General features: G+C 42.0%; 1 protein-coding gene across 7 annotated transcripts in view; it reads left to right on the top strand.

The window, feature by feature from the left end:
* BCOR (BCL6 corepressor) overlaps positions 1-25,895 on the top strand; it is a 67,505-nt gene that overhangs the window by 30,060 nt on the left and 11,550 nt on the right. For 4 of the 7 annotated variants that reach the window (XM_084638754.1, XM_084638751.1, XM_084638752.1 and 1 more), the window contains 5 exons: positions 7,907-8,188; positions 8,524-8,877; positions 15,968-16,296; positions 16,858-17,127; positions 24,094-24,260. In XM_084638754.1, the coding sequence (XP_084494880.1) occupies positions 7,907-8,188; positions 8,524-8,877; positions 15,968-16,296; positions 16,858-17,127; positions 24,094-24,260 (1,402 nt within the window). The remainder of the gene's footprint in view (positions 1-7,906; positions 8,189-8,523; positions 8,878-15,967; positions 16,297-16,857; positions 17,128-24,093; positions 24,261-25,895) is intronic. The other 3 variants (XM_084638755.1, XM_084638756.1, XM_084638757.1) reach the window with 3 other exon arrangements.

Raw genomic sequence — 25,895 nt, 5'->3', positions numbered from 1 at the left:
CTTAGCCCTGGTCTACGCTGCAGGGTTAGGTCGATGCAAGGCAGCTTACGTCGACCTAACTCTGTAAGCATCTTAATTAAAATGTTGCTCCTGCCGATGTAACTCGGTCCGCTATGCCAACTTAATAACTCCACCTCTGTGAGAGGCGTAGCAATTAGGTTGACACAGTGTCAGTGCATTGCTTACACTGTTCTGAAGCCATCCCACAGTGCCCCACACTGACAGTACAATTGGCACAAGTGCTCCTGGTGAGGTTGTGCGCTGCCGACACAAGGAGCATAGTGTGGCTATGCAAAAGTGATTTAATTACTCATTGGCTGTACATCAATGTAACTTAAGTCAACATCATTTTTGTAGTGGGACATACCCTTAAAGTGCTGCAGCGGCATAGCTGCACCGTTGTAGAGCTTCAGTGAAGATGTTACTAGCCGACGTGAGAGTTTCTACCATTGGTGTAGTTAATGCACCTCCGGAAGAGGCAATAGCTATGTTGATGGGAGAATATAGCACTATCTATAGTGGGGGTTAGGTCAGTATAACTGCATTGCTCAAGGATGTGGATTTTTCATACCCCTGAGTGACTTAGTGATACCGGTGTAAGTTTATAGTATAGACCTGGTCTCAGTAAAAAATTTTTACGGCCCTGTTTCACCTTCTGCTCCTTGGTATAGCAGCTGATTAAATCATGGATATGAATTTTGCACTTCTTGAATGCCTCTAGCATAGTATTTTTGGTGCTCTGGTGCAGCTTGAATTGCTGGGAATCCTGACCCATCTCTCTAACCGAATAACAACTGGCAAAGATGTGATAAACTTTGCCTAGTGTTCTCCTCAATTTACCAGCTGTGGCTTTCAACAACCATGCTCACAGGAGAAAATGTAAATACTCTCATTCCCCCCCCCAACCCCTACCATCCAATTCCTAATCTCTGCTGAAAGGTTTAAAATTGAATAGAACTTTAAACAACTGTATTTCAGAACTTCTCCTAGCTTATGCTCTGCCTCCTATGTTGGATCTTGATGCTGAAAAGATGCTACATTTTGTTTTATATAATGTTCATAAATTTCTATCTAATATTACAGCAGTAGGCCTTCCAGATGCTAGCAGGAAATGCACGAACAAAATTATTTGATTAATCAGTAATTTTTGGTAAAATGTTAAATTTGAGCCCTGCTGTGAACCTTCAGCTGGCTAACCTGAATTTGAAAGAAAAACAAATACAATTTAAAGCCTGATCCTGTAATGTGGTATGCAGCTCAACTGCTGTGACCTTGCAAGGCCCCAGTCATGTCAGTGGGGCCCTGTGCAGGGTTCAGTAGTCTGTGCATAGAACATAATACAGGATCATTGCCTTAAGATCTAGTGGGAGTTTCAGACACTACTTCTATAACTCTTGCCTCCTACAGCAATAATAATGGTATAATGAATATTTTTGCCACTCTGCCTTTTTTTTTTTTTTTTAAATGAATTCGTACAGCCATCTGACAGCCCCAGTTTTTTTTCTGGGCTGTCTCGGGGGTTTAGTCAAGTGGCACATGGGTAAAGCCTTGCCATCCCCCAAAACTCCATGATAACGTAATAAACTGGTTCACATTGTCTAATGACTTCTAAGACGTTTCTTCAGTGTTTAGAATGCAGACTGTTGCTAGGAATAGGCTCTCTCTCTCTCTGCAGAAGAGTACAAAGATTCAAACTTGGTTAAATAGAGGGATAAACTGTAAGTGTCTTAATACTCTTCTATCTTGTTTAGGACTCAGTGGGAAATATGCGAACAGTAGTGAAGCTGCTTTGTTGCTAAGGTGACTAGTAAATGTTGCTGTGGCAATGCTTCTATAGAGCATTTCCATAGCACAAACACAATAAATTATGGGATGTGTGTGTCGTGAGTCATAGAAATGTTCAGTGATCAAGTGATTTAAGCATACAGATAGGTACATTTACTTCAGTGTAGGTCATGTGACACAAGCATGTTGGTAAACCACCACAATTTTTGAGCAGTACTAAAATCATACAAAAATATGTAAGAGTAAATAAAATTCTACAAGCTGCAAATGTCTTGATAGACAAACTGGTAGTTTTGCTTCTCTGATATTACAGTAGAGAGATACTGTTTAATCCTTAATAGAGAAAAATAAAAACGGGTATGTTCAGAGATTTTGGGGAATGTGGGTGTGAGGAGGAGATTATGGCAATTCTGTGCATGGAAGTATAATGCCTTTTATTTGCAAGGAGGTTAAAATTCAGATGTTAAGAACTGATCTGCAGCCTCTTTGCTAGGTGTCTGTTTCTTAGCACACAGCATGGGTAATCCTTCAGTTTCTTGCTTGTATGCATGCTGAGTAATGAAAGATCAAAACAGCAAACATTCTGTTGTTGCCATTTGGCTTGGTCAGCATTACCTTGCAATGACTGGCAGTGGTGCAAAAAAGCCTCATGATTCTGAATATAATGGATTTAGGTGAAGGGAACAAGGATGGAAAATATCCGGGAAAAGACATCCAGAGAGGGAAAATGTGAATTTTTTCCCCCCAAGGGATAGTCAGAATATGGCTTGCTTTATCTTGACAAGCAACTTGGCTGAATGAATTCTATTTTTGTTGTGATCTTGGTGATGAATGCTAGTTCATGTTCAGATAAAGTGTCCTGTGAAAAGTTGGGATGAGGACTAAAAGGCATCTTACTTAAATGCCTGCAGTGAGAAGTCACTGAAGAGGAGAGGAAAAACTGGTTCTAGTTGCCACTTTATCTATAAAGAAAGAACTGCAGTTTAAAAACTAAGGTATGTGTTTTCTGTTCACATTGTATGGGAGATGTGTTGTTAAATAGAATTTGTGCTGGCAAGAAAAGGAAGATGGAGAAGAAAATGAAGAAAAGTTTTTAATAATCATTTCTTTCTCACAAAGTGTGACCAGTGCACTGGGGATACTCCTTCAAGTGGAAAACAATACGTGTAGAGTCGTCATTCTTTACAGTTTCCAATTTTAAAGGATAGTAAAAGGTGGCTTTTGTTGCTGAGTTAGTATGACTGGACTGCGGTTAGCAAATGATGTCAGGAATGTGTTGCCCTTCACTGTAGCAGCATTTGCTGTTTTAGAGTTAACCTTCTTATGTGATGTGTTTGATATGAAAACTAGCATTTACTATTATATTAGTCTCTTTCTGCTGCTTATTATTTGAATAGTAGTGGTGATTTGAAAACTCCAAAGTGCGTTTTCAGTTTGCTTTCTTAGCAGAGTAAAGGGTACAGGGGAGGCATGAGTGCCTGAGGAAGACCAAACTCTGCGTATGGGCCCAAAGAGGGGAGACTATCCTTGTGCTAATGCACTTTTCTTTGATATTCATACCTGGATTTTGGGAGTCCTGTGTCTTTGGTCCAGATGGCTTTCCAAACCAGTTTCAGGACAGAGTGGAATCTGGTGGTAAAATATTAATAGAGTTCACAGGAGTTGTGTTCTGTGAAAATACTGCAGTTGTTCTGAGCAAAAAACAAAAAACTAACAACTTCTTGGCATTTGGCATAACTAGACTCCATAATGATAATGCTTTGATGTAGGGCACATGCCTGAGAAGACAGTGCCAAACTATGGGCCATCTGAAAGCCCAGACTTTTTGTTTGTAGAACTTTGCTGAACAGAAATGAGTCTTTAGTTTTTAAGGGCATTACCAGTAAAATTGTAGAAAAGTGTATTTTTGATAGTCTGCAAATACAGTATAGTCAGTATGCTTCCCAAAATATTTTAATAACTTTACAATTCTGCCTGAATATCTCTTCCCTCACTTTGCAGCATTGGCATAGGCAGATTATAATGTGTCACGCTTTATATACGTTGAGCATCTAATGTTCCTAATCTTTTAAAATGGGTCAGTAAAGAACTGGCCTGCTAGCTTGACAGTAATAGGTTATCATGCTGCCATCATGGGGGCATCACTGAGTTTCCTACTGCTTATGTGGTAGACTCAGAGGACAGGAATGAGTGGAACTACTCCCATCAGCTATTTGCCACAGACATGTGGACTGGCATTGGTGGTGGTTTTGCTCTTCTCTCTAGAAACAATGTATCAGAAAAACTATGTGAATGAAGGACTGATGATAATGAGACTAAAGTGAACATCGCCACTTCTTCATTCTTGGGGCTATTCTTTGCAAGGCATTCTGGGTTTCTAGGTCAGATCCTGATTGGAAATAAAAGAATTAGGGATGTCACTTTTAGGGATGTCACAATAATTTGATGTCACTTTTTCATTAGTAACGAGGGGGTGCTAAATGGCTGTTCCCTGCAGATCCCATCTGCAGTCTCTGGATGGTCACAATAAGGATTGCTCCTCCTCCAGGTCCTTACAAGGGATCTCTAGGAGGTAATCAGGGTGTTCCTGCCCTTTCTCATTCCAAAGTGCATTATCAACAGGGAGACCGTTCCACAACAGTGATTTTCAATCTGAAAGACGCTACATAATTTCTGGTATGGGTGAACACCTAAAAAATGTAACTACTAGAAATGTGATGAAATACCCTTTGACCTTGTCTGTTCAGGGAGTTAAACACAAAATGATGAGAGAGAGTGTGTAGATCACTTTATCAGATTTTATTTTATGTTTTTAGAGACATTTTTGAAGTGATAACTTAAAGTGTTGCCGGTCCAACTTCTTTTAAATTTGTGCAGAACAAATCTGATGTGCTGATGTTATATGAGGCTGGATACTCTTAGTACATTGTTATCAGATGTGCAGGTGTCTAATATTTACAAGTGCATTTTGATTTTGGACAGTAACTTTTTGGAGAAAGAGTATAATAAATTAAGGTCGCTGCTCCAGTCTTCCAATCTTTTTCTTTTTTTAAAAAGAATAAGACATATCAGTGTTATGTATAAGATGAACAATCTAAAAAATGGGTTCACACAGTACCAAACAGCCACAGAGAGGTATGGTCAGGGCATGAACATTCCACAGGACAAATATAGTGCTTTCTTGAGAAAGTGCCTCTGGCTTTTACCTCTTGTCCTTTTATTGGTTTGAGTTTGTAAGCTTCTAAATGGAGTTTAAACTTTTATGCAGTGTTTTTTCTGGAGCCTGCAGACAGCTGAAATGCCTTAACTGCTGCTTAGAGCTTTTCCAGGTTACAGTAAGTGGAAACTGACCAGAGGCTGCTTCACTATCGCTGCTGCTAAAGGAAACCCTAAGGGCAGCAGTAAAACTGACAGACATGAGGTCAATTTAGCTTTGCTTCAGCTGGGAAGTATTGTGGTCAGCAGGGGATGGTGGTAGTTTTGGAGCTGCTCTGTGGTGTGGCAGAACATAGACAAAGCCTAAGGAAGGACTTGATACCATCCTTATAGTAGTTAGAGAAGTCTGAGGAGAGGTTTGGGAAACACGCTCACTTTTCACCCCTCACCCCCTTCCTTCCAACAGCCAGACTATTTGGGTGCTTGGCTTTGTCAGGAACCTATTCGCTCAAGGCTACAAAAGATGATGCCCCAAGCAGGGTCCAGGTTCTGGTAGGAAAACTAGCATGAACTCCTCGGGGGGAGAAAACCTTTCTCAAGCTCTAGTCACTTATGACACACTATGATGGGGTAGTCAATAGGTACACCGTGGGCAAAGTCCAGACCCCCAGACTGAACAGACCCTGAAATCCTTATTTACTCATTTATTATTATTTTATTTATTTATTATCGTTGGGATTTTTTATTATTTTTTTCTGGAATCTGGACCTTGACTATATGTTGACCAAGAAATTTGGACCTTGACACACACAAATTGACTACCCCTGAACAATGAGATGCTGCTTGTAGAAGACTTTTGAGATTTTCATAATAGGATAGTCCTCTTTTGTGTTCTTTGAACAGCAGTAAAATAGAAAATAATGAAGACAATGTAAATGTCAACATGAGACTTCAGAACCAGCACCTATTTAAGGAAATACTGTGCACTACACATAATTATTTCATTCTGTCTGCAGATTCATGCAGACGTAATTGCATTGGTTTGTAGCTGATTCACATTTTGAAGGTTGTCTTTTAAGTTCAAGGAGCAGAGGAGGCAGGCACCGAGGAGAAGTACTGGCGAATGGAATGGTGGTGAGCCAGCTCAATTTACCCTCTGCCTTTCCCAGTCAATGGGGATTGGCTTTTCTTCTTGCCTGGGCATTGCCAAAAGGAGAGTGGGGACCCTTAATATAGTTCACAGATAGTTGGGGTTCTGGAAAATGTGTCAAGCCCTGTGTAAGAAGGGACAAGCATGACTAAGTAGATGGGATGGGTGGAGATGAGTAAATGGGGCCAGGGTGAGTGAAAGGAAGAGGGTAGTGGGTGAGCAGATGTGGTTGAAGAGAAGAGATTGATGGGATAAATGAGAAACTAAGTGGACTTTGTGTATGTGAGAGCAGTTTTGAGGGGAGAGGGGCTGAGGAAGACATGACAATGTATATGGAAGCAAAAGGGATTTGAAATGTTGGGAGATGGGGAGAAAGAAAAGAGGAAATGGACTGTAAACAATACTTGGGCAGGGGGGAAAGACAACAGAAGAGTGAGCCAGAAAGGGTAAGACTTATGAGAGATGTAAACTCTAATATATAAAAGTGTGTGTATATATAATATTAAAAATTCAAAGTTGATGGATGTGTTACTTAAGTGAGGGATAGCTCAGTGGTTTGAGCATGGGCCTGCTAAACCCAGGGTTGTGAGTTCAATCCTTGAGGGGGCCATCTGGAGGAAAAATTGGGGATTGGCCCTGCTTCAAGCAGGGGGTTGGACTAGATAACCTCCTGAGGTCCCTTCCAACCCTAACCTTCTATAATTCTATAGTGCATAATAAGTAGTATGCACCTATTTTGTTTGTTTGGGTTCTGTTTCAGGAAATAATCTCTAGTCAAAGAATCCCTGTACAATGTTTAAGTCCCCTTGAAATTAAGCATGCGCTTAAGATCCTGAATCAGGTTCTTAAGTTTGAAGGGACATGGTAGCATAGGGTTTTTCTCCTTGGCTAGTAATCTTATTCAAGTATCAGAGGGGTAGCCATGTTAGTCTGGATCTGTAAAAGTGGCAGAGAGTCCTGTGGCACCTTCTAGACTAACAGTCTGTTAGTCTAGAAGGTGCCACAGGACTCTTTGCTTACTCAGGTAGCATCAGGTAAATTTTTCAAGGCTTATATGGTCACTGTAGCTGCAAAGTTTCATGGAATAAGTGAGTGCTGGATTTTTTTGAAGGAAGAGATGGAGGGACCTTGCTATACGGTGACTGGGAGATTATTACAGGTGTACAGGGCTTCATATAACCTTAAAATAAATTCAGGTAGTGTCTTATCATTTCACAGCTATTCTTGAAGTGTTTTTCGTATCAAAGAGTGAGTGCTAGAATGTGCATTCACTTGTTTTCCATTTGTACATCCAAGGACACACAGTAGCAGGGTTGAATTCTTGTAATCAGGCTCTGCAGTCTGGCATGATTAGTCTTGCATTGACTTAAAGTATCAGAGCTGCTGAAATTAATTTTATAAAAGCCATTGCAGAAATGAAGCTTGCATTGCTATCTGATTTTTAAGGTTGCTCTTTCAAAAGAGTATGTGCTTTTGATATCTAAAGGTGATTCTTTAAAGTCCTGGAAAAACCCTGAATTAAAGAGAAAGGTAAGTATACTGTGGCATTTCTATGGCTACTTGTATGGTGAAGTGCCTGATTGGATGCTGGCTAAAAATTGAAGGCCGAAAATTTGAAGACGTGCTTGGTTTTCAACTTGACTGCTGAGAAAGTTGCTGTTTTACAGCTGACTGTAGCAAAATTTGATCTAAAATAAACTATTTCTTGTTTTGGTTCAGAAATCATAAGGATATATTATTAGGAGATTGAAATTGAAGAGATCAGAAATGAGTTATTTCACAACAGACTCAGTTTTGTTTTTTAATTATTTTTAGGTGATTTTAATAGTGCAGAAAACAGCCAAGATCATTTTCTTGAAACCTCAGAGGAAAGAGACCCTCCAACTGAGAAATATTATCTGGAGAGACATTCCCTCTATGAAAATATAGGGGACCAGTCAACAGACTATATCGGTCAGCATCCATGCCCACGTCTGGATAGAAAGCGTAAACCCTCTGGCGAGAAAGTACAGAATGGGGCCAGCCAAAACGAAAACTATGTGGATGAACTGCAGGATGAAGCTGTGTCAAAGGCAAAAAAGAGGAGGAGCTCCAAAGGTAACCCCATTGCTTTGGTCTCCCTTAAGGAATTTCTTGTGAAAGGAGTATCCCTATGAATTAACGTCTCCATTTATGAACTTGATAGTTACCAATCTGAGCACTGTCATTTCACTTAAAATAATCTCTTGGTATCTGAGGGTAAAGCACTAGTGATTGGACACTGTAGCCATAGCAATGCAAATGACCCTAGTGCATGTGACCCTTAATGACCAAACCTTTTAAAATGCATAGTGTGGTGGTAAAGCTGAGACTATATGCCCCGCAAGTGAAATGTAGTTTTTGTTTTAAGTTGAGGGGGCTTTTTGATTAATTTTTAGTTATTTTTCCATTAGATGACTGGCCTGAGAGGGAAATGACAAACAATTCCTCTAACCACTTAGAAGAGCCCAATTGTAATGAGGTGACCAACCTGAAGGTGTGCATTGAATTAACAGGGCTCCATCCCAAAAAGCAGCGTCACCTGCAGCATCTTAGGGAACTATGGGAGCAGCAGGTGTCACCAGAGAGATCCCCGTCCGGCAAGTTGGGCCGGCAAAGCAGGAAAGATTTAGCTGAGGCTGTTCAGCCAGAGGCCACTGCAAAGGTCAAAGACTGCACAGAAGAAAGGCACACCAGGAAAAGGTCAGAGGTCAAAAGCAATAGAAGTTGGTCTGAAGAGTCCCTCAAAACAAGTGACAATGAACAAGGTATGCAGAGACTACTAGGGAAACATCAGCTGGCATAGCATTAGTAGTGATGCATGCTGCCACCACTGTTAAGGAATCGTCAGCAGTTTTTATAGAAGTCCACATGTATAAGGACTTACAGCTCCACTATAAAAAGATCACTAGCTAAAATTTGTCAGGCGGGGGTGCGTGTGTGGTGTGTGTTTGTTTGTTTTAAATTGTGGTTCAAATGACTTTAAAATTGAAGCTTTGTGTCTGCAGATCTTTTGGCATTCTTATAATTCAGGAATAGTTCTGATTTAGAAAAAAAAAATCTCAGGTTGTTAGTCCATGTAAAAATACTTACTGCATGTATAGCTAAATGGATTAGTGCTTTTTGGGTATAATTAAAAACAAACAAGAAGTCCAGTATGAGTACCATGAAGACTCTGATTCTCTATCTTGGGAATCTGCTGTTCCATCAGGTTAAGAACTGCTGAGTTTTTCTGCTTTCTCAAAGGCTTAGAGGCAGTCAAGAGGTTACCCCTGTGTTTTTCCCTTAGTGCAGTCTGCCTGTTTGCTTTCTCTACAGACACGCCTGATGAACTGCCCTGACATTGCTCCCCAGTATTCTTCCATGCGCAGGCACTGAGCTTCCCTCAGCCACGCACTGAGGGCTCTGTTCTTCAGGATATCTTGCTAGGTTCTCTCTCTCTCCTGCTCCTCTAGTTCACTGTGCATCTCAGGCCAGGTCCATGCTGTAAACTTACATCAGCATAACTACGTCGCTCAGGGTATGAAAAATCCACACCCCTGAGTGATGCAATTATATTGACCTCAGCGCTATGTTGATGGGAGGGCTTTTCCTGTCAGCATAGCTACTGGCCTCTCAGGGAGGTGCATTAAGTGTGCCGGCGGGAGAAGCTCTTCACTGAAGCGCTACAGGGATTCCCCTTGACTAACAGTATGATTCCTCCCCACCCCCACAACTGCTTCAATAGCTGAGCAAGGCCCAACCAGCAGCATCAAAGGCTCCTGTTCCTGTATTTAGCTCCGCATGCTGGCAGTCTTCTCCTGATGTTCTATTACTTCAGTCTGGGGGCTTCTCCTAAGCAGGACTGTCTCCCCACTTACTCCAGTCTGGAGCTTGCTCGCTTCTTATTTCTGCTCCATCACCATGGCAGCCAGCAAGTGTTGAGCCAATGGGTGGAAGAGGTGTGCTCCCAGAGACCTCCCCTGAACTGTCACAGTGGCCAGCTCCAGCTGCCCACAGTATTCCAGGGAGGGGCCAAGCACTACGGCTCTTTCCCTGTTTTACTGCCCCTCCCTCCCACCATTCACATGCTGCTTCATTTTTGTCTTCTCTCTCCCCTTCCCTGGCTGTCAAACCTCAGGTGATTAGTTACCTCAGTAATTTGAGGAGGCATTGCTCCTACAAACCTAAACAACTTAAAATCTCAGCTGCACTTACATATCCTCAACATGCTTTGTGCTGTCTTGACTGGCATCCTGCAAACCCAAACCATGTGGCTATTTCTGCTCACAGACCCTCCACATCTTCTCACATAGCTCTTCCTTCTTCCTCCATCCCACTCTTAAAAGTAGAGGATGAAGCTCTCCTTCTCCCTTTCAGGATATGCAGATCAAAGGCTGTAAGTATTGTCTCCTTCCTCCTTCCGCCCCCAAGCAAATCTAGTCTGTTTGTTTTGAGGACTCTCCTAGATGTAACTAAGGCCTGGTCTACATGAGGAAATTAGGTCGATATAACTATGTTGCTTAGGGGTGTGGATTTTTAACTACGTCACTCAGGGGTGTGAAACTGGCCTAACCTCTAGTGTAGACAGCACTATGTCGACAGGAGAATTCTGCCACTGACCTAAGTACTTACTGCCTCTCAGGGGGCAGATTACCTATGGCGATGGGAGAATCCCTACCATTGCCGTCAGTAGAGTCTTCACAGAAGTGCTACAGCTGCAGTGTTTTAAACGTAGACAAGCTCTAATATTTGCCCCAGTTCTTGGAGGATGAAGAGGAGCTTCCCACCTGCTCTGAGCACTCTGAATCAGATGTCCCAGGTTGCTTGTTCACTAACAGACTTGGTTGATTTGATAGCCTAAAACCTGCAACTCATCCAACCTTCAGCTAGGACCCCGTCACGATGAGGCATAGGAAAAGCTGCTCCACTTGCCCCATACCGAATCTCTTGAGAATTGCTGAGGCCAGGTGGTCCAACCCCAACAAAAAGAAATCCAGTCAATAAGATCTCTAAAATGGTATCCAGTCCGATTGCATAAAATTACCAAATTGTCCCAAAAATTACCTTGTCTATCCTTCATTTCAGTCAGGATTGTTCATGGTGGGGATGGAGATTTTGATGTTAATCGATGGGGTAGGTTTTAGTGGACCTGAAGATCGACAGCTGTCTTAGGAGAGTCAAAACCTCTTTTCTATTACTTTGTGAGCTACCAAGGTGTGTGTGGCACTGGCTCAGACAGACCTGTCCATCTTCTGCTCCTTCTTGTGCTCTCAGAAGAAGAGGTCTTGTAGGACCCCAAAGAGGGGAGGCCAGAAAGCTGGGTTCTGTAATGTTGATGCTAGCTTTCCTTTGCAATGCCTGATATGATATTGCCAGACCTTCTCTTCTCTTTTTAACATTTTGGCTTGAAGAAATATGTGGTTTTTAGATTCCAGTGCTATTTCCAGAGGCATCCTGGCACCCTTTGACAATGTGAAACAAGAATAAGCCCTTAATAGCACCTTGGACATGATTTAAATTATGCCCGGCCCACCCATTCTCAAGAGACACTTAAGGGCTTTCAAGTCATTTTGTCGTAACTGTTACTTCCATCCCCACTGAACTGTAAATTCTTTGATTTGTTTTTCTCCATTTACCAGGACTTGGAAATTCTTCCCCATCATTATCTAGATAGGCCTCTCCATGCTCAGAAGTTGCATGAGGAGGAAGTCGGCCTTAGCTCTTCTGATCCAATAGTTCCCCAACTTTTCTCATGATTCATAGATCTCAAGCAAGTTAAAGAGTAGAACCTAGCCTTTATGTAGTAACTAAACTTTATTTGATCAGCACCTTATTGTTGCATTCAGCATCACTCAGTGGGAAGACCTTCTGTTCTTTGGGACCACTGCTTTTTCAGCCTCTGTCTCTTTTCCTTTCCTGTCCTCCCTTTTTGTGTTTCTCTCCCTCTTCCACATCTCTTAGAGTCTTCTCTATTCTTCTATCTCTATTTATTTATCTGCAGCAACTCCTAATTCCACCATCTTCCCACTGCACCCCCATTCAGTTTTATTCTCGCCCTCTTTCCCCTATTAAAACAACTGGTGATTAAATAGATAATGATGACATTGAAGGATGTTATTGGGCTTTACAGGTTACACCAATGAGACTATTTAGGGGAAGGTGAGTTTGTACCTAAGTAACTGTTTCAGTCTGTATGCAAATTCAGGAAGACAACACCACATTGGTTATGTGCTGTTCATGTTTGGAAGGTTTTCATGGCCCAGAAACCTAAAAACTTCGATTTTTTTTTTTAAAAGCGTAGATTTTTGCATCATATGGGCCAATAAATACATCAGGTAGGCCAGATCTGGCCCCGGGCCATATGTTTGACACACATGTTTGGCCATTTACTCTGAAGAGCTGGTTGACTTTTCTCAAATCCAGAAAGCCCTGTGCAAATTGATCTTATATGGGTAACTGAAAGAAGACAAATCCCAAAAGAGATTCTGAACATCCTACTAGATGGCTCTCCTAAGACTCTAGATTGAAGTGCAGGTCTCTGTCCTGAGTGCCACATGTCCTCTCTATTCTAGTTCCAGCTTGCTTCATCCACATTTCCCTTTCTGAAAGCATCATCACTTCAGAGAGCCCTGATCTGAGGCCCTTGGGAACAACAGAGCCTCAGTCATCAGATGACCCAGTAAAAATAATAACATTGAACCCAGATAGTCCCTCCATTATGTTGATACAAGATTTGTTTTAATAGAGAACTAAACAAGAGCAATGTAGTTGATGCTAATCAACATTGTTAGTTTGACAGGATATCTTTTTTAGATGAGGTTACAAGTTTGGTTAATAAAGGTATTAGTGTTGATGCAATAGACTTAGCCTTCTGTAAGGCGTTTGACTTGATACCTCATGACATTTTTATTAGAACAATATAAAATTAACATGGCATATATGGATTAAAAACTGGCTAGCTGTTAGGTCTCAAAATGTAACTGTAAATGGGGACTCCTCATTAGGGCCCTACCAAATTCAGGGTCCATTTTGGTCAATTTCACAGTCATAGGATTTTAACAATCGTAAATTTCATGATTTCAGTCTGAAATTTCACAGTGTTGTAATTGTAGGGAGCTTGATCCAAAAAGGAGCTGTGGTGCTAGGGCTTTGCAGTACTGCCACCTTACTTCTGTGCTGCTCTTTCTTCAGAGCTGGGCAGCTGGAGAGCGGCGGCTGCTGCCTGGGAGCCCAGCTTTGAAGGCAGAACCGGAGTCAGCAGCAGCACAGAAGTAAGGATGGCATGGTATTGTATTGCCCCCCTTACTTCTGCGCTGCTGCCTGCAAAGCTGGGGCTTCAGTCAGCAGCAGTCAGTCTTCGGCCACCCAGCTCTGAAGGCAGCACAGAAGTAAGGGGGGCAATACCACAACCCCCCTAAAATAACCTTGCAGGACACTCCCCTTCCCCGGGCAACTCCCTTTTGGGTTAGGATGCCCAATTTGAGAAACGCTGGTCTCCCCTGTGAAATCTGTATAGTATAGGGTAAAAGCACACACAAGACAGCTTTCATGGTGGGAGACCAGATTTCACTGTCCGTGACATGTTTTTTATGGCCGTGAATTTGGTAGGGCCCTAATCATCATCCAGTGGGTCTGTTTCCAGTGGGGAACTTCAGGGATCGGTTCTAGGCCCTATGCTATTTAATGTTTTTATCAATGGCTCGGAAGAAAATATAAAATCATCACTGATAATGTTTGTAGATGACCCAAAAATTGAGGAAGTGGTAAATAAAGAAGAGGACAGGTTGCTAATTCAGAACCATCTGGATCACTTGGTAAACTGGGTGCAGGCAAACATGTTTTTAATATGGATAAATGTATCTAGGAACAAAGAACACAGGCCATACTTACAGGATGGGGGATTCTATCCTGGGAAGCAGTGACTCTGAAAAAGATTTGGGGGTCATGGAAGATACAGCTGAACATGAGCTCCCAGTGTGATGCCATGGCCAAAAGAGCTAATGCAGTCCTGGAATGCATAAACAGGAATCTTGAGTAGGAGTAGCGAGGTTATTTTGCCTCCGTATTTGGCACTGGTGTGACCGCTGCTGGAATATTGTGTCCAGGTCTGGTGTTCACAATTCAAGAAGTATGCTGATAAATTGGAGAGGGTTCAGAGATGAGCCACAAGAATGATTAAAGGATTAGAAAACATGCCTTATAGTGATAGACTCAGAGCTCAATCTATTTAGTTTACAAAGAGAAGGTTAAAGGGTGACTTGATTACAGTTTGTAAGTACCTGCATGGGGAACAAACATTTAATAATGGACTAGTCAGACTAGCAGAGAAAGTTATAACACAATCCAATGGCTGGAAGTTTAAACTAAGCAAATTCAGACTGGAAATAAGGTGTAAATTTTTAATCGTGAGAGAAATTAACCATTGGAACAATATACCAAGGGTTGTGGTGGCTTCTCTGTCACGGAAAAATTTTAATTCAAGGTTAGATGTTTTTCTAAAAGAGATGCTATAGGGATTATTTTGGGGAAGTTCTGTGCCCGGTGCTATACAGTTGGTCAGACTAGATGATCACGATGGTCATTTATGGTCTTAGAACCTGTGGATCTAGGAAGAAAAACAGCAATCTCTCTCACTTCCCCCAGTGATTCAGAAAGTGGTTCAATAAAATCTGACTGAAGTTTTCCTTCTTTGTAGCCATTAGGATGGGAAACTTTTGTCCCCTTTCATCAGACGGCTTTGCTTTAATTTTTTCCAAAGAAGGTGGTTCAGAGGTCAGCCCCAATTCTGTTCCTAAGAGAAATTCAGATTTCTGTTTAAAATTATCATGTTCTTTGCCCTCACTTTATCCTAGACCCCCTTGCGCCCTAGAAAAACTACACACTTTACATGTAAAATTCTACTTCTGTAGAACTAAAGCCTGAGGAAGCCCAATGCTCTGGGAAATGTAGAGAGGGGATAAAGCATCACAATATTTTGTATGTAGATAGTTTATTTAATTCATCTTCCAGTTTTACAGGGCATCTAATCAAAGTTGTCTTGAAGATCTAGTTGCTCACTCCACTAGGAATCCATCTACTTTGTAGGCAGAAAGTCACAGCAAGCCTATTTCAGAATTATTTTGAAAGCGCTAAAACACTGACATGCTGCTTTCTTCATCCTTTGTTGTCTTTGAGGATAGAGTCCTTTGAGTCTTCCCTCAGTGGTCTCCGCCAAAGACCCTCTCTGACTGTCAGATGCTTGGACTAGATGATGGGATGTATCGCTTGATAATTGTTCTGTTCATTCCTTTTCAAGCATCTGGTATTGGTACTGGGCTAGATGGACCATTGGTCTGACCAAGTATGCCCATTCTTACTTTCTTTAACTAGAACACAAAATATCTCCCCCCCCCCCCCAACCAAACAACAAACCTCTTGCCTGCCACTTAAACTTGGAAAAGGCAGAAAAGCCCAGAAGTTCCCAGCCTGATGAAGAAGGTGAGTTCCCATTCAGATAAGACAATTACAGGTAAGGAAACTAATTTTGTCATTTACACCCACCAAAGCCAGGAAATTCACAGCTGAGACTTTCTGCTCCTTGTTTTGCCCTTCGGGCTAGAGGTTCCAGTGTGTAGGTTGCATATCAGTGCACTGATAGGCCTCTGCAGTACCTAGGCACAATAGTGATAGAGAATTTCCTGTAGTGGTTTTATCAGACAATTACAACTATTTTAAACTTAGCATGTTTACATTTTGAATGTGGAAATTTAAAATATTAATGACTTGAAAATGTAATTGGTGAATCTCTTAAACAGGAAAGGAGTTAGTGTTAAGTGTTAACTATGCATTTTCCTCTCAACACACCATGCAACATGTAATGCCTTTCCTCCCATTTAGGACTGCCTTTATTCATGGTCTCTCCGCCAGTGAAGAGCCTTTCATCCACCAATGCAAACAGCAAAAGGCAGACTCAGCCAAGCTGTACTCCAGCCTCGAGGTTGGCTGCCAAACAGCAGAAAATTAAAGAGATCCAGAATACAGATGTGCTGTGCACAGATGAAGAGGAGGATTTCCAAGCTACATCCCTGCTGCAGAGAGATTCTGAGTGCGAGAAGCCATCAGGGAAACGTCAGTGTAAAACAAAACACTTGGCACTACAGGAGAGGAGAAGGAGATCATCCCTGACAGGCGATGACACCACAGATATTGAAAACGCTGAAGATAAGGTATCTTTATTTGGACTTAATCATCCACTAACCACACAGAGTGTACAGCAGAGCCAGCCTACTTGAGCTAACATGTTATGGTGCCATGTACAAATATAGGACACCCTCACTGTAACAAACCTATTGGGATCCAAATCATTTGTTCATTAGAACTAGGCGTTCTTTATAGTGAAAAAGTCCTGCCTCCGGGGCAGGAGGGCGGCTGACATTTCCTCCAGCTATGCTGTCAGCCCTCGCCGCAGCGGCAGGGGTCGAGGTGGATCTAGGGATTGGGGTCGTTCTAGCCAAAGGGTCATTATTATGAAGGATGTTCTAGCGAAGGTGGACTGTAATTTTATTCAAACTCCTCCCCCTTTTTACTCTTTGCATATTACGAATTTGTTCTCTTTGTCTATCTGAGATAAAGCCTAGTGCGGGCATAAAGACTGAGCAGTTGTACATTTAGTAACAGTAGTAGATTTTTGTAATGAGAACAGAAATGTAATTCTTAACTGGCCAAATATATTCCCATCAGTGTATTGTTAAAAAAAGGGGGGAAAAATCCAATAATGATTTTGACAGGTCACAGTAACAAGAAGATTCAGAAAGCGACCAGAGCCTACTTCAGACTGTGACTCTTCACCAGCCAAATCATATGAGCAGAAGCTGTATGATCGCCTGCAGCAGACTTCCTCATTATTACCTGTCTCTCAGCCCTCGCAGTTGCAGATTGCAAGCACCCCTCAGGAGACCACCCCAAGTCGTCCCATGCCGCCTGAAGCACGAAGACTTATTGTCAATAAGAATGCTGGCGAAACTCTTCTACAGAGGGCAGCTCGTCTGGGATATGAGGCAAGAATCCCTTTTAAATACTCTGAATTGAGATGCGGGAGCTGTTTGCTTTGTTTTAAAAAAACCTCTTTTTTTGTACACAGGACTAAAATCACTTTGTGATTCTAGTTTTTGTAATCCTGGTGCACTGATGAGGTAGCTACAAACAGATTTGTAGTTTATGCATTTCTACTCTTTGAGGGGTTGTTGTTATTATTATTGTGCATTAAAGCATCATTTAATTTGAATGTTTACAGTGATAGTGAGGGGCAAAACTGGATAACTCTCTTGGACATAGGGTGTTCAAGTCAGGCCTAAACCTATGGTGCTGTGCACCCTGAACTCCTGTCATAGCTGCTGGGAGTGGAGGGCATGCAGTGCCTTGAGAACTGGACTCCTACATAGAAGGTTTTATAAGGGGTTGAAACCCCACCGCTATATTGTCTGACACTGTATAAAATCACAAATTAATGTTCCGTGTGGTGTATGGAGAGCTTTAATGAGCTGTGGTTTTGCTTTCCTTGGACATGTAATTTACAAAAGAAAACGGACAGTTTTGATGTTTGAGCCAGAATGTAATGTTTGGTATGTCCACTTGTGTGTTTGGATATATTGCAGAAAGTGTTCTGAATGTTTTTAGAGTTGGACGCTTCTCAGCATCTATACGTCTCTAAACAAACAGACCTGGCTTCTACAAAAATCAGTTGCTGAATCCACCATTTCTGAGGTCTCAGAAACATGGTTTTATTTATTGGGGGAGGGGAAAATATAGTGGCATTTTGTAATAGCCTATTAGGGTCTCAATCTTACAAAGTATTGCTGTGACAAAAGTGGTTCATCACAAGTGTGTGATTACTGACTTGATGGTATTCGTCAGAGCAGGGATAAGGAGCTATAAAACTTGCCCTCGCTTTGAAAGAGGCAGTTTGGCCTGGGAGCTTGGGTTAGACAGAGGCTTGCTCCAGTTTTGAAGATTGAGTCAGCCTGGAAGCCAGGTTTCAGCAGAGGCCTGTCCAGCTTGAAAGATTTGCTCTAGCCCATAAAGATTTTGTCTTGTTTGGAACCTTTGTTTAGGCAGAAGCCTGTTCCAACTTTGGAAGGCTGAATTGAGTCTGGAAAATCTTTCGTTTAGCCTAGACAAACACGTATTCTAGTTCTGGGTTTTCTTACTTTAGCTAGAAGTTATGTTATTATGAAGTTGCTGTGGGAATCTTCATAATTTGCATTATTTCTGTTCCCATGGGACCTGAAATTTAAACATAGGGTTTTTTTAATGCTCCAGAGTCTTTCTTGCTCTTGCAGTAGCTGAGTCTCTGAACCACAGTTCCCATGTCATACTGCTGTGTGATGCTCGTGAGCGCTCTGAGTCGTCTCATTGAAGCCAATGGGACTACACACAGTGCATAAGGTTAAGAACATGCATACGTCTGGGTAGAAACAGGGCAGAGCCGTCCCTAGCAATTCTGGGGCCCTATGCAGCCCAGCTGCGGGGTTGGGGCTCCAGGCTGCCGTGGGGGGGTGGAAGCGAGGGGGCTGGCTCCAGGTCTTCGTGGGGCGGGGCTGGCTTGGGGGGCAGGGAGGAACCACCCACCAGCACTCACTGGCAGTGCGGCTGAGGCCGGGTCGCTGTACTCTGGCTGCCGGTGAGTGCTGGCCTAGCCCAGCTGCCAAGCTCAGGGGAGGGGGGCTGGGTCAGAGTAGGGGCTGGAGCAGCATGCAGCTGCGCAAGGCACCAGGAAATTTGGTGCACCAAATTTCCTAGTGCCCTACACAGCTACATACTTTGCGTATGGGTAAGGATGGCCCTGAATCAGAGCCTAAAACTCTCTTCCATAGTAAGGTGAACGGGCTCCAGGTAGTTCTTTTCTCAAGTGGCTCCCGGAAGCAGTGGCATGTCCCGCTGCTTCCAGCTCCTATGTGGAGGCGAGGCCAGATGGTTCTCGGCCAATGGGAGCTTCGGGGGCAACGCTGGGGCAGGGGTAGCATGCGGAGTGGAGCCCCTTGGCTGCCCCTATGCATAGCAGCTGAAAGGGGGACATGCTGCTGCTTCAGGGAGCTGCGCAGAGCAGCCCCCGACCCTGCTCCGGCTGAAGTGCCGGAGCGGGGCAAGCCCCAGGCCCCGCTCCCCAGCTGGAGCTCGAGGGCCAGATTAAAATGGCTGGCGGGCAGGATCTGGCCTGCGTTCTGTAGTTTGCCCACCCCGATCTAGAGCGCATATATCCAAGTATACTGAGAGAGCTCAGTGTATCATTCTGTAGGTCCCCAGCAAATAACTCCAAATATATGTTTAAAAGACACTTCATCTGTCTCTCTATGCAAGACTAGCTGTGTGATTTTCAGAGCTCTGTGCAAAGCAAGACAATGAGGCCCCTTTTTAGCTTTCTCTCCACCTAGGACCAGGTCCTCCTTTTGTAGTCCATGTTCTGGGGTTGCATCTGCTGAAATAAATGATATGTGCATGCAGGGAGCCTTCAGTAGACGTATAGTTGAATGATGCATAGCATAAGTCTAAGAACCCCATTATGCTTATGTTACATCTAACTCTCATTTGCTCTTTGTACTCAGTGAAACAGTGGGAGAGGCTCACTGGAAAATCGGAATTTAGCTTCATCCAGAAAAATTACTGGAACTCCCTTTTCAGTGTCCTTGTAGATAGAGGCTCTCAGTTGTCATTACTCATTCCCTTGCCAGTTCTGCACAGCAACATGAATTGAAAATGGGGAGGACTTCTTCAGGTTTATAATGGTATGTCTACATTGCGATGATAAACCTGTGGCATCGGATCTCAGAGCCTGGGTCAGCTGACTCGGACTTGGGTTACAGGGCTAAAAAGAGAAGTGCAGACATTAGTGCCTGGGCTCCAGAGACCCTCTTCCCCTTATAGGGTCTCTGAGCCCAGGCTTCAGCCCAAACCCAAATGTCCAGTTTTATAGCCCCACAGCCTGAGCTTCACAAGCCCCATTCACCTGACCCAGGCCAGCCGTGGCCATGTGGTAGGTTTTTTTTACTGCAGTGTGGACACATCCAAATAATACTGAAGGGGGGTACAACACTGATGCAATGTTTTAAATGAAGGCAATGTATTTGACACTGCTTACAAGCCTTTGATAAAACTATTCTCTCCCTCTATGCTTTCTTAGCAGGTAATGTGCTTTTGTCTCCCCTCTCCCACAACACCTTCCCATTCTGAATGATGATTTATAATCCTGCCATCAGACCCTGTTGTAGATGACTAGAGTAAAGAACATGCCTGGAATTTCAGAAAGTTTAGTGGTTTATGTTTGGCAGCAAAGGGGTCTCTTTTTGCAATAGGGCCGAGTAGCACTGGAAGCTCTAGAATCTCTGCAAGCCCCTACCCAGATTGTCCACTTACTTGTCTTCAAATGAAGGCTTACTTTACCTCCTTGACCATATTTGAACATTTTCAGTTCTAATTCTTGCGTAGTACAGTGTAGATGACTATGACTGTCACTTACCCTAGATTGGAGTATTTGTTTGTGTATGTGAGTGTGCGTGAAACAGGGATAAAGTATCTAGTGATAAATCTGGCTCTCATCTGGGCAGATGTGTAGCCTGGCTGCAGCCAATAGGGCTACGTAAGCAAGTAGGGTGGAGTAGTCTTTGGCCCTATATGTCTTTAGGGTCTGATCCAAAGCACACTGATGGGAGTCTTTCCATTGACTTCAAGGCGGTTTGGATCAGGCCCTTAGTTAACTAGGATATTAGTATTATAAGTACATTCTGTACCAGATCCATTAAATAAATATTTATTTAAATGACTTAAGTACAATTTTAAGTACACTCTTTTGTTGTTGTTGTTCGTTGTTGCCTGTAGGGAGCAGAAAGCCACACACTAAAGGCTTACGTACTGTATTTGATTTGAGCTCAAATACTCCTTTTCATTCTGCGTGGTGCTTTTAGTTAGTGTTTGTACCTGAAAGTTTTCAACAGTCTTCTCCCTAAGTCAATTCAGGATTACATCATGCCAGGAAAGGCAGCGACATTAGGGAGACCTCTGATAGCTGATGAGGGGAGGGCAATAAATGCAGGAGGAGCCTGGAAGAAGAGGACTGAAATTCCCCTCAGGGACTCTCCCCATTGTTTCAGTGGAGATCGAGGATGGGGTTTGCCTCATTATGGATCATGCAGGAGGCTTGGCCTGAACAATCCATGGATTCCCAGGATGCCCTGCAGGCTAGGACCATCTTCCCAAAGCCTTGTGCTTCTGTGCCACCTCCCAGCCACATGTTGTTCTTCCCTAGTCCCCTTTTCACGAGGCTGCATTGGAGCTGCGCGGCCGCTTCCCCTGGGTTTACCCCACCCCCACCCCCCCGTAAGGTCGAGAAGAGGCTACCTCCATGGTGCAGAGTGGCTCAGCAGAAAAGAGAATACAGACTTCAGCTGTGTTATCTTATCTTATCCAGCGGTTTCCACACTAGATTGGGTGGAGGATAATCCATATAGCCATCTGTGGGTCTAGGGTGAGAGAACATGTTGCACAGAGAAAACTGACCTCCATTTTCATGTGGAAAGGGAGAGATTCCCATTAAGATCTGGGAGTGGGGGGAAGATCTGCCCTCTTTATTTTAAATATGTTAAAGTTGTGGCGGGCATGTTACATTTTATAATGAGGATAGAATTAAAACTTAAAGCTTTTTAAATATGTGGTGTTTTCCTTAACATTACTATTTAGCTAAAGAAACTGCAGGCAGTGAAAACAGCTATGGTATAGCTTTTGCTGGTGGCAAACTAGCTGGTTCTTTGGATTTATTAAGCTTGTGATGTTCAGATCACTGGTTTAAATGGGCCACATGAATATATCTAAATTAGCCCATGCAAGCTTCACAACCTTTCTCTAAGGTTAAAGAGAAGGAGGCTTATGAATCCAAAATGTTTGTGCTGCCACACGTTCATACATTCAGCAGTGATGGTTAAATTTCTACGAGTTGAGTAAATCATCTTTAAAAAAATGTTAATGAGGCATATAATTAATTAACAATGTAGAGTTTTATGGTCTTCATGCTTACATTTTGTGGTTAATAACCTTCTTCTTGTTGCCTCTTAAGATGAACTTGTCCAACAAAATTAGCTTTTGGTCCAGTAAATGTTTTGTCCTAGAAAGTCTTTCCTTTTTACAAAAATAAAAATAAAATTAATAAAAACTAAATTTGGAGGCTTAAAATTGTTTTAAAGGGTAACTGCATTTTAAAACTACAGCTCAATATTATAGGAACTGCTGTTAGCTAAAAGTCAGCTAGTTTGCAACCAATAAGGGCTTCATACTTAGTCCAGTAAGTGGGCTACATGCTACTCATCTTTTAAAGAGGATTGTGCCACATTCCACCTTCGAATAAGCAAATGCAAATCTGAGTGCATAATTTGGCCAATTGTGTTTTAACTATATACAGTTGAGCAGTATTATATTTGAAACCAACATTACTATTTCCCTGTTGCAGTGAAAAATTACTAAAATGCTACAACAAACCATTTTCTTTTAATCAGTCCCTTTTATGATGTCCCTTAAAATGTGTGTCTGCACACACACATGAATTTCTACCAAAGTAAAAATCCCGTAGTCTGAAAATTTTCAATCAACATTTTTTATGTTTAAAGCAAATTCAGGTTCCAGAATTAATTATACAGACCCTTTCAGGTAGGCATGGGGGAATTCAGGTAAAGACCATAGTTCTTTGATTTTGGCCTTCAGAATTATTAATAGGAACAATAAAGCTTTTGGTTGGTGAGACACCAGACGACTGAGATAGAGGTAAATTGATCAGTGCACCAGCAGTAAGTGGCTGATGCACTTGATCCCAATGTCATGTGACTGGGTTTCTTTCCTTGGCTGGGATAGACAGCTCATTAGCTTACTGCTATCCACTTTAGTTTGGTTAGTGAGGGCCTGCTAAAAGAACAGCTTCATGCTGTATCCTAGATACCAATTCTCAGGTCAGGTATACCAAGAGCACAGATTATTGTAGGGTTTCTGGTAGATTTTGAAACTGAAAGAATATTATGCATTGAGCCCAGCATTTTATTTCTTCCTGTCTGAGAAAGGAAACTACCCCACATTGCTTCCAAATAAACATGCGGATAGTTCACTGCTTGACCTTTAAAGGTAGAGAATGCAAAATTAATGGATTGCAGCTAATCTTAGAGCACATGAGCTGTTTTACTTACTGCATCATTTGTTTGTGCCTCCCACAAAAATAAATGAAACTTGCACTATTCCCAAATTTTTGGTTGACTGATGGAGCAGTCATTGATTCAAGGTTGCATGAGAGCACAGAGCTGAGGATGGCCTAGGCCTTCAACCATGGTAAATTTGACTGCAAGATGAATTGTGTTAAATCCACATGGCTTCCCACAGTGATAGGTTATTTATTGGAAACGAGCATCTGGCTCTAGTTCTGAATGAAGAAAATCACTATGGGTGAAATTCTGGCTCCATTGACTTCATTGGAGCTAGGATTTTCTTATGATTAGTTTTCTAATGGAAACCATTGTCCTTCATGTCTTTACAAACTTTCTTTATCAAGCTAACATTGAATACATGGCTGCTGTGCTTGGAACATTTTCATATACATATTTAATACACGGGGATAAGATTAATAACCTTTCTAACAGTTTACATCAAGCAAATTCTGAGGAAACAGAAGCCATAATTTAGTGTGAAATGGGTACATCCTTTCTCTGTGTTTTCTACCATTAGTTAATGCAGAAAATCCCACTGGTGTGCATAGAGATCTTAGTGCTGCGCAATACAATGCTGCCTTGCTTGTGAAAAAACAGCGGTCTTTGGCTTTTAAAATTTTACTGCTATGGGGATGAGAACCACATGATTCTTTCCTCCTCCCCCCCTCCACTTCTTTCCAACCTGAGACTGCCCATTCAAAGAGAGAGAACCCAAACATGTTAAAGGTATGCACATCTCCACAGCAACAAATAACATGACCTATCTATTCTCCCCCCCTTCTCTATTTTCAGGAAGTGGTTCTGTATTGTTTGGAAAACAAGGTCTGTGATGTAAATCATCGTGACAATGCAGGTTATTGTGCCCTCCATGAGGCCTGCGCCAGAGGCTGGCTGAGCATTGTGCGACATCTCCTAGAGTATGGGGCTGATGTTAACTGCAGCGCTCAGGATGGAACCAGGTTAGCAATGTTATAGTTACTAAGATAAAATAACTAGTGCTTTGTGGCACATTAATGAAATAACACATGATGGGATAAATGTCACATACATGGTATTAGCTGTTTTGAAAGAATGATTAAAGAAAATTAATTTCTCCAAAAGTTGGTGTGCTTTCTAGATCTATCACTCTTTGGTCTTGTAAATTCTGGAGTTAGCTAAAGTTTATACACTGGAAAATTTAGAACTCCTGTGAAGTAGTTACACCATGTTTCTTTAGAGTAGCAGCCGTGTTAGTCTGTATCCGCAAAAAGAAAAGGAGGACTTGTGGCACCTTAGAGACTAACCAATTTATTTGAGCATCAGCTTTCGTGAGCTACAGGTGCCACAAGTCCTCCTTTTCATGTTTCTTTAGCACATCTGGCCTCTAACCGTCAATTCATTTTTTTTTTCTGTTGTCCAAAACTGATGTGAGAGAATCTTCACATTCCTGTCACTTTCTTTTCCACTGTGGGAGACACATTTTTGTATTGTGGGTTGTTTGATTTACCGCTTGTTTTACCTATGAATTTTAATAGTGTTTGATATACTGGTATTTTTCTAGGAAATAGTATACTTGGTTCTCTGGAGTTTTATGGAGTTTCTTATTGAACATCCAGAGGAAACGATACCTGAAGGCTATGATCCTCTTTATACGTTCCACATCCTTTATTTTTGCTAAAGTTGTGTTTTTGCTCCATTAAAATTTGTGCCCAGCAACACTCTATTTGAGAGCCTCTCTTGCATTAGCTATATTTGTGTGTCTTGATACTCTAATTTGATTTATTTTTAATCTAAAACAAATTCCTTTTAATTCAGCAAACAAGATAATTTTTAAAGTAGATCTGTTCCTTTGGTGTTTTGAGTTGATGGTTCCTCTGCTGGCATATTTTGCCTTCCTCAGAATCCCCATATGCATTTAGTTCCTGTTTTGAGTAGATGCTGAGCCTTTTTCTGTAAGTGGGGGTTGAGGAAGTTGCCATGCATGATTTCTCAAGCTTTGAATGTATATCTCTTTGTGCTAAGAAAGTTCTTTATCTAATTTAATTGTAAATGGTTCATCCTCTGATCTGGTGACAACTTTTCTTAAATATATTAAGGAGCATGATTTCTTGGGGGCAGGTTATTTTATATTCTACTTCTTTTAAAAATCCTAGGGGGAAGGTGCTCCTGCAGTTAGTTAACTTGAATGTTTTATCAGATATCCCACCTTCTACCCAGGACATAAAATTAGCATAACTATGACTGTCTCTTTTTTGTTTTAAAAGTTTTTGCATATCAGCTTGAAATAGTTGGTGGGAGGATTCAGAAAAACAAAGCTCCAAGAGTCCTGCTAGAGATGGTCCATTAGAAGTCCATGATGGTCTGTCATTACCAGCCCATCAGTTTGGAAAGATGTTTCTGGAGAAACATTTAATCTAGGGCTGAATAGTAAAAAATTCCTTTCCCATGACCCACCTCTTAAAAATACAAAGGGGAGAGATCTTAAACAGAAAAGAGTTTGGTGGAGGGTTTTTTGTTTGGATATCATCTCTGGGACTCCCTAAATCAGTCACGCATAAGTAAGGTTGCTATAAAAAAGAATCCTAAATGGCTTCTAGCTCACTTGCCAAAATAAT

Source organism: Lepidochelys olivacea, assembly GCF_965140295.1.
Source record: "Lepidochelys olivacea isolate rLepOli2 genome assembly, chromosome: 1".
Taxonomy (NCBI): Eukaryota; Metazoa; Chordata; order Testudines; family Cheloniidae; genus Lepidochelys; species Lepidochelys olivacea.
Note: the sequence above shows the minus strand (reverse complement) of the source record. Positions and strands in the feature narration are given on the sequence as shown.